At 36.9% G+C, this 19,049-nt stretch overlaps 3 protein-coding genes across 3 annotated transcripts in view; 2 read left to right on the top strand and 1 right to left on the bottom strand.

Annotated features, from left to right (window-relative positions):
- The window catches only part of LOC145214806 (uncharacterized), an 88,525-nt gene extending 86,117 nt beyond the window's left edge, over positions 1 to 2,408 (bottom strand). The window contains exon 1 of the mRNA XM_080083411.1: positions 2,402 to 2,408. The gene's annotated coding sequence lies outside the window, so the exon portion shown is untranslated. The remainder of the gene's footprint in view (positions 1 to 2,401) is intronic.
- Positions 2,409 to 2,743: 335 nt separating this feature from the next.
- On the top strand, positions 2,744 to 10,044 carry LOC145212934 (uncharacterized). The gene is made up of 10 exons (XM_080081181.1): positions 2,744 to 2,863; positions 3,713 to 3,821; positions 3,890 to 3,893; positions 4,483 to 5,789; positions 7,447 to 7,533; positions 8,040 to 8,111; positions 8,822 to 9,057; positions 9,256 to 9,417; positions 9,558 to 9,719; positions 9,853 to 10,044. The coding sequence occupies exons 1-10, from the start codon at positions 2,744 to 2,746 to the stop codon at positions 10,042 to 10,044; spliced, it is 2,451 nt and encodes an 816-aa protein (XP_079937307.1).
- A 2,047-nt stretch (positions 10,045 to 12,091) lies between these two features.
- Positions 12,092 to 18,410, top strand: LOC145214808 (uncharacterized). Its single transcript, XM_080083413.1, has 9 exons — positions 12,092 to 12,208; positions 13,034 to 13,142; positions 13,373 to 14,665; positions 16,276 to 16,362; positions 16,471 to 16,542; positions 17,166 to 17,401; positions 17,603 to 17,764; positions 17,910 to 18,071; positions 18,219 to 18,410. The coding sequence occupies exons 3-9, from the start codon at positions 13,519 to 13,521 to the stop codon at positions 18,408 to 18,410; spliced, it is 2,058 nt and encodes a 685-aa protein (XP_079939539.1). The 5' UTR covers positions 12,092 to 12,208; positions 13,034 to 13,142; positions 13,373 to 13,518.
- The last annotated feature ends 639 nt before the right edge of the window (positions 18,411 to 19,049 follow it).

The following is a 19,049-nucleotide window of genomic DNA, read 5'->3' as shown; positions in this document are numbered from 1 at the left end:
TGCTGCACAATATGGCATTGAAAACAAATGCAAAATAAAGCACACTAAACGACCTTGTCGTGCTTGCTTGCTTTAAAGTGTTACTAACACAATTTACTACAATCCAAAACACCCGCAACCGATAATTAACAGAGTGTTATTTAATGATGACGTTTCTCTGCAATGTGCATCTACAAAAATTTCCATGAAAACTTCGAACCTGAAAGCTCCCGCCGAAACAACTGTTTTACTTTCCACATAGAAATCAAAACACTTTAAAAAATTATGAAGACTTTAAAACTTTTACGATACTCGTTCTGTAAGTTGTATACTTTTTTAGCATGCATTGCATTATTCCTGGTAAAGGTTCCTTCGTGCATGCCCAAGATCTCATCAGCAACTGCCATATTTTGCAGGCTAGAAGGTCACCACTTAGCAGGGCTCATCAGTAATCCAAAATTGACAAAGTGTAATCAGATAAAATATTTTAACTACTTAGACCACATGTTTTCATCAGTCTGGGTTTTTGCAAACTGGGTAATATAATTTGAGTAAACTCAACTATCTTGTGCAAAGTGTATGTGCAAAAGTGCTGCTTTGTAATCAGTATTAGCTTATTTATTGCAATAAAAGTGTTATTGACATACTGCAATTTCCAAACTTGTTATTGCTCCTATATGCAATCATCAAATGGATGATGACTTTTTTGTTATTGTTTTTTTTTTTTGATGAATCATCTGCGTTAAACAAAAATTCTGAAACAACAAGGCAAGCTTTGTTCAATATGGGCCCCCTGAAACGTGGAGGATGTACCTGTGTTAACTGAGTTGAATGGCATCCTGTGTTAACTGAGTTGAATGACATCCTGTGTTAACTGAGTTGAAAGCACAACATCTAAATAGAAGCAAACTATTAATTGTGGCCCAACATAGAACGCCAGAAGGTGATAAGTTTACTCTAAACAAACTAGAAGGGCAGTTTAACACATATTGTTATTGCACAATCCATTTACCTCGAGTTGTGCACAGTTTCTGTGCAAGCTGAATGTATTGTCATCTATCTTTATGTATATCACGTGACTGTGCCAAATTATATTGGGCCACCCTTACACTTGGTGCAGTCACTATTGTCTCATCTGTGGGCAATGGCAATAGCAAATTAACACCTTGGACAAGAATCATTGTTATGGCAGCTTAAAAGTACCCCTCTTATCGCTCGAACACATTGTTAGGTTCGCTGGTCAAGGGGCAGGATCTTGGCCGAATGACCTGGCGCACCTGACCCACATACAGACATAAAAAACCTTGATCACGATTCATCCCCGAGAGTGTCCTGGGTTCGAACCCCATGAAAAAAAAAGGTTCGCTAGCCAAGAGAAAAAGAAATACACTGTTTTACTCTAACGTTTTCAGTATTGGCTCAACAGTTTATAGTCGCTATTGGTATAATTTCTATTGGCTTAGTGTTTGAATTATTCATTTCATATTCTTTTTGCTTAAGGTAGATGAGAGTAAATAAATGTAAATGATAAGGTATATTGCTGATTAGAGTATGATGTTAAGGAACTTCTAAAAGTCAGTCCCACTGGGCATGTTAAAACTTCGAGTTTCCTATTATTCTTCGAAATGTTGTGCACACGAAATTACAGGCTTTAATGTAAACATTGTGCACGATAATATGATGGCAATCTTCACGTGCAGGAAATGCATAAGACTGTTATAGCCTCATTGCCATAATAGTCACACAGCAGGCACCACTTATTTAGCCTGACATTTCTTGAACATAGTTTCAGCAAACAAATTTGCAAGCAGCTTTAAACTTTGTTTTTTTTAATACAATACAGACTATTGACAGAGTCTCAAAGCTTTTTAGTCAGTGGTGAAGTGAACTAACAAACTTGATTGTAGTCAATGCAAATCTTATTGTATTGTGTTGTTATCAAGAAATACTATTAGCAAATAGCAAACCTACGAAAGATTCAGCAAATTGAAGGGTTAATTTAGTCGTGAAATTGAAACAAATTTGCTTTCGTGTTGTAATATGGACATCGTGTATTACTATTATGTATATTTTAGTCAAAACAATAAAATGATTTATGTTGATTGTTGCTTGCTATTCATTGTATGTTTGGGGGGGTGATGTTATGTGGCCTGTAGTGTCAACAGTATTTTAGTCGAAATTTTCCGTTTGAATAAGTAGGAATGTTAACCATCATCTGACACAGTTAAGAGACCGATTGTCTCAGGTCTAGGATTTTGGCGTAATAGGTCACGTTGTTCAAAACACAAAAAATGTCCCGTGCTCTTTTTCTAACGTAACATAAGGTAATTGTTGAAATATGATCTGTTATGTCATAAAAGGGCAAAATGCCATGCTTCTGGCATGTAAAATGTCTAAAAAATAAACGATGTCTCCTATAAGCCTCGATATTTTTGCAAAATTTTGGAGAAGATTTTTTTCAGTTTTTAGAGACATTCATCAGCCGTTCCCTACTGAATATGTTGTCGAACCGAGATGTTTGTGCGAAAAGAAAGCGGTTGTGTTAACTGCTGCTTAGTAACAGCATCTTGGTAGCCAATACTATTGATTTCAAACGTAAGCGTAACAACAAATGTTGTGTCTTCGGGACTCCCATTATGATGAGGGAATTTCAACAATTACTATCGAATATTTCACAGATCAACTAGGACGTTTGTTCACCCTTAAATACCATACTGCTAAAAGATAAATACCATACTGCATATCATATGTCAGAAGTCTAGAAATGTCGGAAGAAGCCGGACCAAGCGGTTGCCACAATAAGCCTGTTGACAATATCCAGCCTAAAGAGAACATTCAGCATGATGAAAACATCCAGAATGTTGGGATCATCCAGAATGTTGAGGTAAGTGTGTTTCAGTTGTCATTATGTTTCAATTCAGGCTAGTAAATGCAATCGCTGTCTTCATGCAAATCACCCTTCCACGGTTTTAAACATAATTGTAATCGGAAAGCAGTATAAGGGGGCAGCGATATTAGGTGCACGTTCGTTTACACGCAAACCAAGAAGCGCTTTCAACGTGTTTGAACGTAAATACGAAGAACAAAAGTTGTGAGTCATAGTATTAAAACCGGAATCAGAGTCATACTGCGATTTGTTCGCGTAACTGTGTATCAACCAGAACGTGCAATACCTGCTTTGAACTAAATACAGTTCCACACTGTATAACTGTGCCAAATCAGGAAAACCAATTTACACAAACAATTGACGTGGGTTTTTAATTTTACACTGAAGGTTTCTTACAAGAACGTGCATCTCTGCTCCTTGTTACGTCGCCTTTTGAATAGGGATTATAAGTAGTCTAATTTCATGCAATGAAACGCTGACGTTTCGTGACATTGCGCAGGAAATGGCTCGTTCGTTTGGCAATGCTAAGAAAATGCAGCTCGTTCGTTTGCAAATATATCACTTCAGATTGCGAAACACCCCCTAACGTGATGCTTCACTTCTCCGTCAAACGCCTTGCGATTTTTACTTTCTATCAAAACAACCCATCTGTAACGCTTTGGGTTACCGGTTGCGACTTGACAACGTAAGACCTGATTGCAAGCAGTAAATGTTTTGATTTATCACGTGAGTATTGCAGAAATATACATAAATAAGCCGCATTTATAGACATGAAAAAACAACTCAAACAATTGGTAGCAACAAAAGCGTTTGAACACGCAAAATCAACCAAACTGTGTTTTTAAGAACATGCATGTTGGCGATACTCATTTTCACCATCATCACCATTATCACCAACCTGGCAACATTGAGGCTGATCATCTATCTGCTCCATTACCTCCAGCTTCCCTACCAGGTAACAATTTTTCCTTCAATATATACATGGGAAACTGCGAATTTTAAAGTTACAAAAAAACTTCAAAGAGATGTAACTTACAACATTTGTAATGTTAGTGTGGGCAAATTGACATGGATGTCACAGATGTGATGGAAAGACATTTTAAACCAGCGGTTCTTAAACTTTTTTAATTTTTTGTCATAACGGTCCCTTCGCAATTTTTTCGAGCTTCCGCGGTCCAAGCTAAATATATTCATAAATTTTAAAATACTTTGTCATAATAAAACTGCTCAGATACAAAACTAAATGTTAATTTATTCCTTTCGAAATCATTCCCACAACAACATACAAAGTGAATTTAGTTTTATTTCGTAAATCACTTTTCGTGGGAATGTTTCAAAGGCATTTTATTACGTCACAAACAAGACTGAAAAAATATAAACATAGTGTGCGAACAATCGCCTATGTTTGATACTTGAAAATGAAGAAAAGAACCACATTTTGTCATAGAAAACTCGTTTGTCTATCTAATTTTTGCTTGTACACTCGCAAGTGTCGAAATACTTTGAAATCGTCAAACCCCTAGAAATCGCGTGGAGGACCCCTATGGGACCGCGGACCCCAGTTTCAGAACCGCTGTTTTAAACATAATGATTGCCTCACATATGTTTTGTTGTAGTTATTTGTGTGCAGAAAACGTTCTTAAACAAGCTGCAGATGCAATTCAACAACACCAGGTGACAAAACTGGAAACCGAAGTGGCTATACGCAGGTTGACTGTAGATCAGTCCAAACTTCCTGAAGTTCGACAGAACTTGGCCGAAAGCGACATCTTCAATATGAAGGAGCCACACGAAAAAGAGCCTTTCAGCTCATCCATGCACGAAAAGGAAATGGTGAAGTTTGATTTTTCGAAAAGTATTGAATTTGATAATTTACTAGCTACAATGATGGGTGTCCGGTTTCTTGCTCTTATTGGCCCCCCAGGCTGTGGAAAGACCACTTTGGCTAAGAAATTGGCAAAATTCGCCAATTTCTTTGTCATTTTTTTGAGATTTATGGACTTGGGTTATCAGACCCTTACTCTTCAACAGCTCTTAGTTGATCTTCCGTTTAAAGATGTAGACCAGACAACTAGAGATAATGCGTTTGAATGGATGCTAAACAACCAAGAAAAGTGTGTGTTTGTCTTTGATGGTTACGATCAATGTAATTGGTCCCTAAGCAACGAAAAGCCAGCCAATGTGTCGTATGAAACTTCTTTACCAATTCAGGAGCTTGTAGCCAATCTTTGCTGTAAATGTTTTTTTAGTAAATCCCTACTCATTTTCACGTCTCGGCCTCATTCCATTCTTTCTTTGCCAATTGCCTTGCGTCCCAAACTCACAGTTGTTGTTGGTGATCTTCCAACAGATGGCATGCAAAAGCTATTTTTCGAATTTGCCGGGAGTGAGGCAGATGTTTTGTGGAAATCGTTGCACAAAAACGCACCGCAGTTAATTCAACTCTGTCACAACCCAATGCTGTTGCAGTTTGTGGTTTACTCTGGTTTGCATGGCGATGTAAATCAAGTAAACACAATCACCAAGGTTTTCAAAAAAGTCTTGCTTCAGTTAGAATCCTCTGTTCACAAACAAGGTTTACACTTTTGTGATCTTGTCCAACCAGTTGGTAAACTGGCTTACGACGGTATGGTTCGCCGAACCGTTGTGTTTGCAAACATCGATACACAAAATGCTGGCTTAAAAGATGTAAATATACAGGATTTTGTCATCAAAGTAGCTCTTTGCCCGAGGCTATTTGAGGGTGACAGGGCGAGCTTCAACTTTACGCACCAGACATTGCAAGAGATGTTCGCCGCAATGTACATCTGCATGTTCCTGCCTGATTCTGAATTCCGCGACGTCATCCACCAAGTGGTCCATAAAAGTCACTGGTCTATGGTTCGCCGATTCATGTGTGGACTTTTGCTCGGAGACAAAGAAGGTCAGTACCTACAATCCGAAATCACTGTTTTTAAAAAAACTCCAGGGCAAATAAACAGTGTGAACTGTATCACACATTTGTTATTTTCGAATATGTAATACACAAAAAATATTCCCATTAGCAGAAAACAGAATGCAAAAACGATAAGACGGCGAAACATACTAATTACTTCTGTTTGTCAAAACATTTTCGGTTGAGGTATGCAGAATTTTTTTCACGCCACGTTGAACAGCCAGGCAATTTTGAATAACATGTATGGATGTTCTGCAAAATCTTCCACTTTTATTCGCTTGCCGTTGATCGCGCAATCGTTCGTGTTTAGTTTCCTCCCCTTAGGTTGAAAAATTCCTTATTTGGGTGGAGTTCCTCTCCGGTTGGGAACCACTGCTCTAAATTAACTGATAACAGTGGTCCAATCAAATTTCTTGCCGTGGTGTTTCATTACATTTACTTTACAACTACCAACCCATTTTCCACAGGATATAGCTACCATTCGGTCATCAACCTTTCGGTTTTGAGCTCTAGTTAATGGCACTAAGTTTCATAAACGGTTTAAAAAGTAAAATTTTTATTGTCTATCAGCTTGCACCTGCAGACAAAACATTATTATCCACTATCCAGTACCGTGGTTCTCATACATGTAAAGCGTGCAGCAAAAATATTCTCATAATGTTTGCGGCGCACTTAGCATGCACAGAACACAAAAGTTGTTCTAAAACAATTATTTGACCAACTTTAAACAACGCATAAAGTTCTAAACAAAAATAAAAACGCACTGCTTCATTACCTTAAAACATGCTGGTTATTAGGGCAAAAATGTTTGAGGAAAAACACTTGATGGCAGTTTTCGAAATATCTCACAGAAAGTAGTTTGAAACCACTAATCCACCAGACAACCAAGAATATTAGATAAAATCAACTCACATTTTACATCGCTGACTCATAAAAAAAATCATAAACTCTAGTCAAATTGTGACAAACACAATATGTAGGTATTTGACGCCACGCAATAAACAACCCTACTATATAGTTGTTTTGTCAACTTTTTCGTTACAAAACAGTTATTAAGTTTGTTGTGTACGTACCTCTAAGACAGTAACATAACCTTCGATTGGCATGCATTCTGTACCCAGGCTACACATGTCGCAGAATGATGCTTCCGCTCGCGACCAGCAAATCCTGTTTAGTTTTTATGTCTGTAAGTTACTTAGATGTAAGCCTTATTTGCTGGGTCAAATTATTCATGTACATAACCCGTCACGCTATTTCCCAAGTAAACAAGCCTGAAAAACCCGCGCTGCATTAGACAAAAATAACTATTTAAATGTTGTTTTGTAGAACAAACGACGCTAGTAATTTAAAACGTAAGTGTAGCGAATGTTTAATTTTAACTAATGCCAAATGTACCTAAATCGCCCTTGCTCTTGCATTTTAGAAAATATCAATAACAAAATTAATATCACCAAGAAACCAGCAGTCATCTCAATTTTCTTTGGCGCATACCAATCTTAAAATGCAGGTGCCAAGACCATAAAAATTGGTATTTTAGTTGATCAGAAAATCTGTAAATATATCTACTAAGAAAAGCAAGAATATGGTTTGACGTTTGAATGAAATAATCATGGATTTATATTTGTTTTGTTTTTATAAATTATAGGTGACGAAATGAACTCAACAACTCATCTGGTGCGCAAACGAGGACTCCTGTCAATGTTTCGGCGAATTGTACAGCCGTTTCCAAAAGGTTGGGACATAACAATGAGCCTTTTTCTTTTCCTATCCATTATAAAACGCATTGTTTTAAAATGGCGGAACGGAAAAAATGCGAAAAATTGAGTATGAAATACTGCTGTTTTCAGGCGAATTCTGAAAGCAGTGCAGTTAAATCGCGTAAAAAACGAATTAGTGGAAATGTAAAAAAATATTTCTACAGAAGGTTACGAATAGAAATGGACCCATGAATGCTAACGTTAAATATGCAAAGTTCACGTTGTTTGTTAAGATTTAACTAATATCGCGTTTGCAAATTTGTTCACTCGTCTTCAAACACAATGCAGAAAACCCCAACGCACTACCTTACTGCGTTCCAAAAAACTCACTTGCTATTTAAATTACTCACCTGACAGAATTCGACATTCTGGTTTCCATTTAAATGTTCTAGAAAACTACACTTTTCTGCATTGTTAACATGGCCTTTAAATTAACTTACATTCTTTTTATTTCAGTGATGCTACTATTATTTAATTTCAGATAAGCTTACCAAATTTCGCAACAAGCTCAATCAATTCATGAAAGCCGACATTTCTAAACATCAACTGATAGGTAAGAGTATATTTTTATGTCAACAACGTATAGTAATAGGGATGCTTATCAGTCATAAATGTTCCGAAAAGATTATTTTAGGTTTAGTTATAATTATTGGATGTTTTGTTTTTCAATCCAAATTATTCTAGATATTTTTTGAGGTCAAACTAGGAAATTTTCTCTCGCATTTTTGCTGTGTTTATTATTTATACTCAGTGACGGTTTATAATGTTTGAAAGTATTTGAGCCCGACAAGGATCTACGACAGATAAACAGGTAAGTTGGAATTTATCATCAAAAATGCTTTTTACAAGCGAAAGAAAAACCACGCATAAAGAATAACATACTGACCTTTAGTGCTGGATTGCCAACTATATTTGTCATATTAAACTTGAAATTATCCTTTTCAACGTTTTTAATTAACAAAGATAAACATATTCATACTGGAATCAGGCCTGAAGCGTCGAAGCTGACATGTGCAGCATACAAGGCAGGCAATGGTGCTCGTGATTCAACGTACGGCGGATTTTCCACTGAACCTTTGGAGCTCAGTTGGTAGAGCGAGAGTCCCGCAAAGTGGGTTCGAATCCCACCGCAGGCTAGATTTTTCCAGCCTGTGCCTTGCCATATGTGAATGCTTGGGGGACCAGCTGATTACGCGCCTTTAATAGGCTTGGCGTACTATGGTTTTAATTCACAAGGTCTTAAGTTTTTCAATATTTTTTTAGGTTTGCTGACTGACATCCAGGAATGCTCGGATGATGAGAAAGATTCTTTTGCAAAGTTTCTCCCCTTGAAGTTTTATTTTAACGACACTTCCATCACATCTAGTACAGCTCATGCTTTGGCTCAAACCCTTCCGAGGTTGTGTGGACCTGTTGAGGAGCTGAATCTTTCCCAATGCAACCTGAACTTGGATTCACTGAAGATAATTTGTAAAGGAATCATCAAACTGAAATACAAGGTTATTCGCAAGTTTTATAACATTTTGTTTTGGATAAGTTTTGTGATTTTGTTGATAACCGGAAACTGTATTGCAACGGTTAAGAATATTTTTTTAAAGTTTATTACGACACAAGTTAAATTCACAACTGCATAGAATGTAGTTTTTAGCCAATTGTCCGAAAACATTTGCAACAAATAATCATAAAACCTTGCGCAGATAAAATCTCTTGATTTGAGTTTCAACGAGTTCGGAGATGAGGGAGCCAAAATAATTTCTGTTATTTCAAACAAAGTTGGGAAATTGTCACTGTGGGATTGCGAGATTTCTTCGACTGCTTTGGAAGTTTTATGCGGAGAAATAAAGAAACTAGAAACACCGGTGGGATATTTTAGTAACATTACAAAACCTATACGTCGATTAAATAAACAATAACGCAATGACGTCACTTATCACGTGACATCATACCATTTACGACTTTTTAATACATTTGCAACAAATAATCTTATAATCTTGCACAGATGGAATCTTTTAATCTGAATAGCAACAAGTTCGGAGATGAGGGAGCCAAAATAATTTCTGTTATTTTAAACAAAGTTAAGAGATTGTATCTGGTGAATTGCGGAATTTCTGTGACTGGTTTGGAAGTTTTATGCGGAGAAATAAAGAAAGTGAAAACGCCGGTAGGATATTTTAGTAATATTACAAAACCTGAAAGTAAATTACCATAAATAAATTACACAATGATGACATCATGCTATTTACGATTATTTAATTAAATAAATTTGCAACAAATAATCATGAAATCTTGCACAGATGGAAGTTCTTGGTCTGAGTGGCAGCAACTTCGGAGATGAGGGAGTCAAAATAATTTCTGTTATTTTAAACAAAGTTGGGGGATTGTGGCTGTGGAATTGCGGGATTTCTGAAGATGGGAAACAGATTTTACGCAAAGAACTGAAAAGACTCGGACTTCCCGTAAGTTCGTTTGTTCGACTTTTAGTTTAAACTTTCAAAACACCGAGTCGTCTGGTAAAAATAATGATGACGTAAACACGATTACGTCGCAGCATAGTTACGTCATATTATTACGAAATTTAAAGTTTTTTAGTCATTTGACTTTGTAAAAAAAATTCGCCTATTTTCATTTAATGTCACAAAGGGGTTTTGTTGTATTTTCAGAAATCAACTATAAGGTTCTATTTTTAATGAGTCCATGATTTCGTCGCGATGAAAAGAATTCCAGGGAATCCAGGGAATCCAGGGGAATTTTCAAAACTTTTTTATTAACATGAACTTTGCTTTTCTGCTTTTCTTATTTGTTTTTGCTGTTTATCACGAGGCTAATAAACAGAATTGGTATGAAAGATTTAAATAATGTTCAGACAAAAGCATTTTGCACAAAATAAATAATGAGCAAAAGTTGATAGTTTTTTTTCTGTAAGCGTAGATGCACATTGCACAACAACGTCATCATTTCTGGTCATTATCGGTTTCGCGTTTTTGGATTGTAGTGAAATGTGTTGGTAATACCCAAAACCAGTACCCCTCTTTCAATCTTTTTTTGTTATATTATATAGTTTGTGCAAATTGGCAACGAGATCATGTCCATGCAGGCCCAGGCAAGGTATGTGAGAACACCGCAACTTGTGTTCTTTCTTGTGCATATAAAAACATGAGAATATGAAAAAAAATTATTACTTTTTTGATTCACCATTTTCATTCAAGCAGCAGTGGTTGTAAAATAACAATGATTAGTTAACCGCCTGTGCAAAAATAAAACTAACCTTCAATATACACATTTAAGCGGGTAAATTTGTGCATGTGTTAAGACTTACTGTGAAACTTTGTCTTGTTTAATAAAGCGGACATGTTAAAACTTCGAATCGAGTGTCCTATTGTTCTATGAAATGTTGTGCACACGAAAATACAGGCGTTAATGTAAACAGTGTGCACGATAATATGATGGCAATCTACACGTGCAGGAAATGCTTAAAACTGTTATAGCCTCATTACCATAATCGTCACACAGCAGGCACCACTTATTTAGCCTGACATTTCTTGAACATAGTTTCAGCAAACAAATTTGCAAGCAGCTTTAAACTTTGTTTTTTTAAATCCAATACAGGCTACGTAACGAGTCTCAAAGCTGTTTGTCAGTGGTAAATGTAAGAGGAGTAACAAAATTTAGTTATAATTAGTCAGTGCGGATCTTAGTGTATTGTGTTGTTGTCGAGAAATACTGTTAGCAAATAGTAAATTGTTGAAAGATTCAGCAATTTAAAGGGTTATTTTGGTCAAAAAATTGAAGCAAGTTTGCTTTTATGCTGTAATATGGACATCGTGTTTTACTATAACGTCTATTCCATTCAAAACAATGAAAGGATTTGTGTTCATTTTTGCTTGCTATTCATTATATGTTTGGGGGCTGATGTTGGGGCTTGTGGTTGTGGTATAATACCATGTGCGATGTAGTACAAATTTTTCGTTTTATTATTAATATGCCTATGAATGTTAAACCTATCGACATGGTAATGAGACCAACTGCCCTAGGTAGGGTCTCGACGGCGGTAATAAGGACACGTTGTTCAAAACACAAAACAATACACCGTGCTCTTTCTGACGTCACAAAATGTAATTGTTGAAATGTCATTTCTTATGTCAAAAAACGACAAAATTACCATGCTACTGACATGTAAAACGTAAAAAATAAACTTTTGTCTCCCATAGGCCTCGATTTTTTTGCAAAATTTGGGAGGAGAATTTTTTCAGTTTTTAGAAACATCCATCAACCGTTCTCTACTGAACATGTTGTCGAAACGAGATGTTTGTGCTAAAAGAAAACGGCTGTGTTAACTGCTTAATAACAGCATTGTCACATAATTTTGGTAGCCAACACTATTGATTTCAAATGTAAGGGTAACAACAAATGGTTGTTTCTTCGGGACTTCCATTATGATGAAGGAATTTCAACAATTACTATCGAATATGTCACAGATCAACTTTAAACTAGGACGTTTGTACACCCGTAAATACCATACTGCTCAAAGAAATGTCGGAAGAAGCCGGACCAAGCGGTTGCCACGACAAGCCTGTTGGCAACATCCGGCCCGATGAGAATATCCAGCATGATGATAACATCCAGAATGTTGGGATCATCCAAAATGTCGAGGTAAGTGTGTTTCAGTTGTCATTATGTTTCAATTCAGGCTAGTAAATCTAAATACAACCGCTGTCTTCATGCAAATCACCATTCCACGGTTTTAAACGGAGCAACGATACTGGTTGCATGTTGGTGTACACGTCAACCAGGAAGCGCTTTCAACGTGTTTAAACGCCAATACGAGGAACAAAAGTCGTGAGTCATAGTATTAAAACCGGACACAGCGTCATGGTGCGATCCGTTCGGGTAACTGTGTACCAACCAGAACGTTCAATACCTGCTTTGAACTAAATACAGTTCCGCACTGTATAACTGTGCCAAATCAGGAAAACCATTTTAGACAAACAATTGACGTGGGTTTTTAATTTTACACTGAGGGTTTCTTACAAGGACGTGCATCTCTGCTGCTTCTTGGGTCGCTTTTTGAATAGGGATGAAAATAGTCTAATTTCATGCAATCACACGCTGACGTTTCGTGACATCGCGCAGGAAATGGCTCGTTTGTTTGGCAACGCTAAGAAAATGCGGTTAGTTCGTTTGCAAATATTACTCTAGTTTGCGAAACTCCCCTCAAACGTGATACTTCACTTTTCCGCAAAACGCCTTGCGATTTTTACTTTTTATCAAAACAACCCAATCTGTAACGCTTTGGGTTACCGGTTGCGACTTGACAACACAAGACCTGACTGCAAGCCCTAAATGTTTTGATTTGTCATGTGGTTATTGCAGATATATATATAAGTAAGCCGCATTCATAGACAGAAAAAAAACTCAAACAATTGGCAGCAACAAAAGCGTTTAAACACGCAAAATCAACCAAACTGTGTTTTTAAGCATCTGCAAGTTGGCGATACTCACCATTACCATCATCACCATTATCAACAACCTGGCAACATTGAGGCTGATCATCCATCAGCTCAATTACCTTCAGCTTCCCAACCAGGTAAAAGAAATGCCAGAGTGAAAGAAACTGATTCGTAGCATTTAGGACAACCCCCTAGTTATTTCCTCAATATATACATGGCAAACTGCAGACTTCAAGTTTCAAAAATGTCTCAGAAACAGGCACAAACAGTTGTAATGTTAGTGTGGGCACATGGCTATGGATAATTTGAAGACATTTCAAACATAATGATGATTACCTCACATGTGTTTTTTGGTGTTTGTATGCAGAAAACGTTCTTAAACAAGCTGCAGATGCAATTCAACAACACCAGATTACAAAACTTGAAACCGATGTGGCTATACGTGGTTTAAGTGTAGATCAGTCCAAACTTCCTGAAGTTCGACAGAACTTGGCCGAAAGCGACATCTTCAATATGAAGGAGCCACACGAAAAAGAGCCTTTTAGCTCATCCATGCACGAAAAGAAAATGGTGAAGTTTGATTTTTCGAAAAGTATTGAATTTGATAATTTACTAGCTACGATGATGGGTATCCGGTTTCTTGCTCTTATTGGTCCCCCAGGCTGCGGAAAGACCACTTTGGCGAAGAAATTGGCGAAATTTGCCAATTTCTTTGTCATTTTTTTGAGATTTATGGACTTGGGTTATCAGACTCTTACTCTTCAACAGCTCTTAGTTGATCTTCCGTTTAAAGATGTAGACCAGACAACTAGAGATAATGCGTTTGAATGGATGCTAAACAACCAAGAAAAGTGCGTGTTTGTGTTTGATGGTTACGATCAATGTAATTGGTCCCTAACCAACGAAAAGTCAGCCAATGTGTCGTATGACACTGCTTTACCGATTCAGGAGCTTGTAGCCAATCTTTGCTGTAAACTTTTTTTCAGTAGATCTCTACTCATTTTCACGTCTCGGCCTCATTCCATTCTTTCTTTGCCAATTGCCTTGCGTCCCAAACTCACAGTTGTTGTTGGTGATCTTCCAACAGAGGACATGCAAAAACTATTTTTTGCATTGGCCGGGAGTGAAGCAGATGTTTTGTGGAAAACGTTGCACAAAAATGCACCGCAGTTAATTCAACTCTGCCACAACCCAATGCTGTTGCATTTTGTGGTATACTCTGGTTTGCATGGCGATGTAAATCAAGTTAACACAATCACCAAGGTTTTCAAAAAAGTCTTGCTTCAGTTAGAAACTTCTGTTCACAAACAAGGTTTACGCTTTTGTGATCTTGTCCAACCACTTGGTAAATTGGCTTACGACGGTATGGTTCGCCGAACCGTTGTTTTTGCAAACATCGATATACAAAATGCTGGCCTGAAAGATATAAATATACAGGATTTTGTCATCAAAGTAGCTCTTTGCCCAAGGCTATTTGAGGGTGACAGAGCGATCTTCTACTTTATGCACCAGACATTGCAAGAAATGTTTGCCGCAATGTACATCTGCATGATCATGCGTGATTCCGAGTTCCGCGACGTCATCCACCTAGTGGTCCATGAAAGTCACTGGTCGATGGTTCGACGATTCATGTGTGGACTTTTGCTCGGAGACAAAGAAGGTTAGTAAATGTAACCCGACATTCCTATTAACAAAAATTGAAACCGAATAGTGTAAACCAGTGGTTCTCAAACTTTTTTATTGTCGGGGCCAAATGGTATTTTTTTAAGTGTGTAGGGAGCCGCAAAAAAAACGAAACCTTGAGAAAATCACTGAAGATTATTACTTTGAAAGCTAAAATAGCCATGTTTGGTGGTTTTCTGAGGTCTGGTGCGAGCCGCAGAATAAGTAGTTGGGATCCGCATGCGGCCCCAAAAAAAGGGTTTGAGAACCACTGGTGTAAACTGTATAGCACATTTTTTATTACCGAATCTGTAATTCGCCAAAAAATATCGCCATTAACAATAAACAGAATGCAAAAACGATTAAACGGAAAAAATATAAAAAACACTGTTTGTCATAACAACACAATTCTTTACGAACCTATAAACAGAAACGCACCATGCACTGCATTCCGTCAAAACACGCTGGGTAGTTGGTCAAAAAAGTTGAAGGAAAAACGCTTTATGGCAGTATTGGAATCAGAGTTGCAAGTCGGGCCGGGTTCGGGCTTAGGTATTTGTCAGTAAACGGGCTCAAAACGGGCCTGACTTTACGTTCCATGTCCGTCATTTTTTAGTTACAGTTCTCTGGCTTTGACCTAATGCCCACCCTGCTCTAAAACGTATTGTTTACCCCATTGTCTACTATTGTTCATTGTGTTTGTTGTCTTTTACTTTGCTGCAAGGCTTTCGTGGATAAGCCTGTCAATCAAAATTTCGGGCCTAAACGGGCTTCTCAAAAACGTTTCGGGTTCGGGCCGGGCTTCGGGGTTGTACTTTCGGGTTCGGGCTCAGATTTCGGGCCCGCTTGCAACTCTGATTGGAATATCTCGCAGAAAATAGTTTGAGAATGGCTAATCCACGGGAAAACCAGTAATATTAGATAAAATGAACATTTATATTACATTTGTTTATATCTGACTTTTCATATGTCTGAGAATTCATTAAAAAAATTAAAAAAATTTATAACCTCTAGCCTAATTGTGACACACACAGTATAAGAAGGCCGTTTACGCCACGCAATAAACAACCCTACTAGTTGTTTTGCAACTTTTTTGTGACAAAACAGTTGTTAAGTTTGTTGTGTACGCATCTCTTGGCATGCAATTTGTACCCAGGTCACATATGTCAAAGGAAAAAAGCTTCCGACAAGCACATTCCGATTAGTGTTCATGTCTGTATGATAAATGTAAGCCTTATGCTGGGTCAACTTAATCATGCACAAAACCCGTCACGCTATTTCCCAAGTAAACAGGCCTGGATAAGTCCACGCTGAAGTAGGCAAAGAGAATACTTAACCTATTCGTAAACATACCAACTATCACCGTCTTTGCACTTGCATTATAAGCACGATTTTCATACGCTGAGTTTTTAAAATATCACCGAGAAACCAGCAATCATCTCAGTTTTCATCAGCGCATGCCGTTATTAAGTGCAAGTGCAACTACCATGAAAATTGGTATGTTTAGTAACTCAAACATTCTGTAAATATAACAAGTCCGAAAAGCAAGAATGGGGCATGAAACCATTTACATAATGATGTTTTTTGTTTTTTGTTTGTAAATTGTAGGTGACGAAATGAACCCAACAACTCATCAGGTGCGCAAACAAGGACTTCTGTCAATGTTTAGACGAATTCTATGGCGGTTTTCAAAAGGTTGGGACTTGACAAAATATCACTTACTAAGCATTTCCCCAGCACAATGTTTTTAATTGTCCACCTATATGCCTTTTAATTTACCAATTAACTTATATTTTTTGTTAGACAAGCCCACAAAGTTCCGCACCAAGTTCATTGAATTCATGAAAACCGACATTTCTAAACATCAACTGATAGGTAAGAGCATATTTTTATGCTAACAATGTAGCAATTATGCTACGCATTAGGCTTTAAGGTTTCGAATAAGGCACATTTAGACTAGTTGGTGGTGGCACAGGGCATTAATCTGCTCACAACTGAAATAATTTAGAGTCGCTCGCTTCTAATATTTTTTTAAATTTTGATATAATAAAAACTATTACACTTTTTTGTTTAGTTCTTCGTTTGAGTTTGTAGTACTACTATAGGACAAACAAAAAATGTTGACAAGAAAGTCTTGTTACCTATAGTTTAAAGTCTTTTGACTTGTATAAAAAGCAAATTGGCACCCATTGATCAATAGGTGGCCGAGGGAATTTCCATTCATTTTATTTCCAAACAACGTCTAAAAAGCTCTAAATTTAAAGCTTCACGCTTCAATTACAGACTATTCTTTGGGTTAAAATGTAATAAGACGCAGTCGTTGTTTTTTACTGTAGCCATATTGGCAAAGTCTTGCAGAATTTTGAAAAACAAAAAAAATTTGTCCAAATAATAGGTGTCGTTTTTGTTTAAATTGCGTATTAGTTTACCTTGTAAAGCTTTTGTCCAGGTTTTATATTTGGACACATATTAGGGTCATTTTTTCCTTATTTTGTTAGATTTGCTGACTGACATCCAGGAATGCTCGGATGATGGGAAAGATTCCCTTGCGAAGTTTCTCCCTTTAAAGTTTGATTTTCGCGACAACCCCATCACATCTAGTACAGCTCACGCTTTGGCTCAAACCCTTCCGAGGTTGTGTGGACCTGTTGAGTGGCTGGATCTTTACCAGTGCAACCTGAACTTGGATTCACTGAAGATGATTTGTAAAGGAATCATCAAACTGAAATACAAGGTTATTCGCAAGTTTTATAACATTTTGTTTTGGATAAGTTTTGTGAATTTGTTGATAACTGGAAACTGTATTGCAACGGTTAAGAATATTTTTTTAAAGTTTATCACAACACACGTTAAATTCACAATTACATAGAATGTAGTTTTTGGCGTACAATTGTCCGAATACATTTGCAACAAATAATCATGAAACCTTGCACAGATGAAATCTCTTGATTTGAGTTTCAACGAGTTCGGAGATGAGGGAGCCAAAATAATTTCTGTTATTTTAAACAAAGTTGAAAAATTGGATCTTTGGGATTGCGGGATTTCTGCGACTGCTTTGGAAGTTTTATGCGGAGAAATAAAGAAACTAGAAACACCGGTGGGATATTTTAGTAACATTACAAAACCTATACGTCGATTAAATAAACAATAACGCAATGACGTCACTTATCACGTGACATTATACCATTTACGAGTTTTCAATTTAATAAATTTGCAACAAATAATCTTATAATCTTGCACAGATGGAATCTTTTAATCTGAATAGCAACAAGTTCGGAGATGAGGGAGCCAAAATAATTTCTGTTATTTTAAACAAAGTTAGGAGATTGTATCTGGTGAATTGCGGAATTTCTGTGACTGGTTTGGAAGTTTTATGCGGAGAAATAAGGAAACTGGAAACGCCGGTAGGATATTTTAGTAATATTACAAAACCTGAAAGTAAATTACCATAAATAAATTACACAATGATGTCACTCATCATGTGACATCATGCCATTTACGATTATTTAATTAAATAAATTTGCAACAAATAATCATGAAATCTTGCACAGATGGAAATTCTTGGGCTGAGTGGCAGCAACTTCGGAGATGAGGGAGTCAAAATAATTTCTGTTATTTTAAACAAAGTTGGGGGATTGTGGCTGTGGAATTGCGGGATTTCTGAAGATGGGAAACAGATTTTACGCAAAGAACTGAAAAGACTCGGACTTCCCGTAAGTTCGTTTGTTCGACTTTTAGTTTAAACTTTCAAAACACCGAGTCGTCTGGTAAAAATAATGATGACGTAAACACGATTACGTCGCAGCATAGTTACGTCATATTATTACGAAATTTAAAGTTTTTGGTCATTTGACTTTGTAACATATTTTCACCTAGTATTTTCATTTAATGTCATAAAGGGGTTTTGTTGTATTTTCAGAAATCAACTATAAGGTTCTATTTTTAATGAGTCCATGATTTCGTCGCGATGAAAATAATTCCAGGGAATTTAAATTTTCAAAACATTTATTAACATGAACTTCGCTTTTCTGCTTTTCTTATTTTTTTGCTGTTTATCGCGATGCTTGTGCTAATAAACAGAATTGGTATGAAAGATTTAAATGATGTTCAGACAAAAGCATTTTGCACAAAATAAATAATGAGCAAAAGTTGATAGTTTTTTTTTCTGTAAGCGTAGATGCACATTGCACAACAACGTGATCATTTCTGGTCATTATCGGTTTCGCGTTTTTGGATTGTAGTGAAATGTGTTGGTAGCCTAATACCCAAAACCAGTACCCCTCTTTCAATCTTTTTTTGTTATATTATAGTTTGTGCAAATTGGCAACGGGATCATGTCTATGCAGGCTCAGGCAAGGTATGTGAGAACACCGCAACTTGTG

The sequence above is a fragment of the Phallusia mammillata genome, chromosome 2 (assembly GCF_965637545.1).
Source record: "Phallusia mammillata chromosome 2, kaPhaMamm4.hap1.1, whole genome shotgun sequence".
Classification (NCBI taxonomy): domain Eukaryota; kingdom Metazoa; phylum Chordata; class Ascidiacea; order Phlebobranchia; family Ascidiidae; genus Phallusia; species Phallusia mammillata.
Note: the sequence above shows the minus strand (reverse complement) of the source record. Positions and strands in the feature narration are given on the sequence as shown.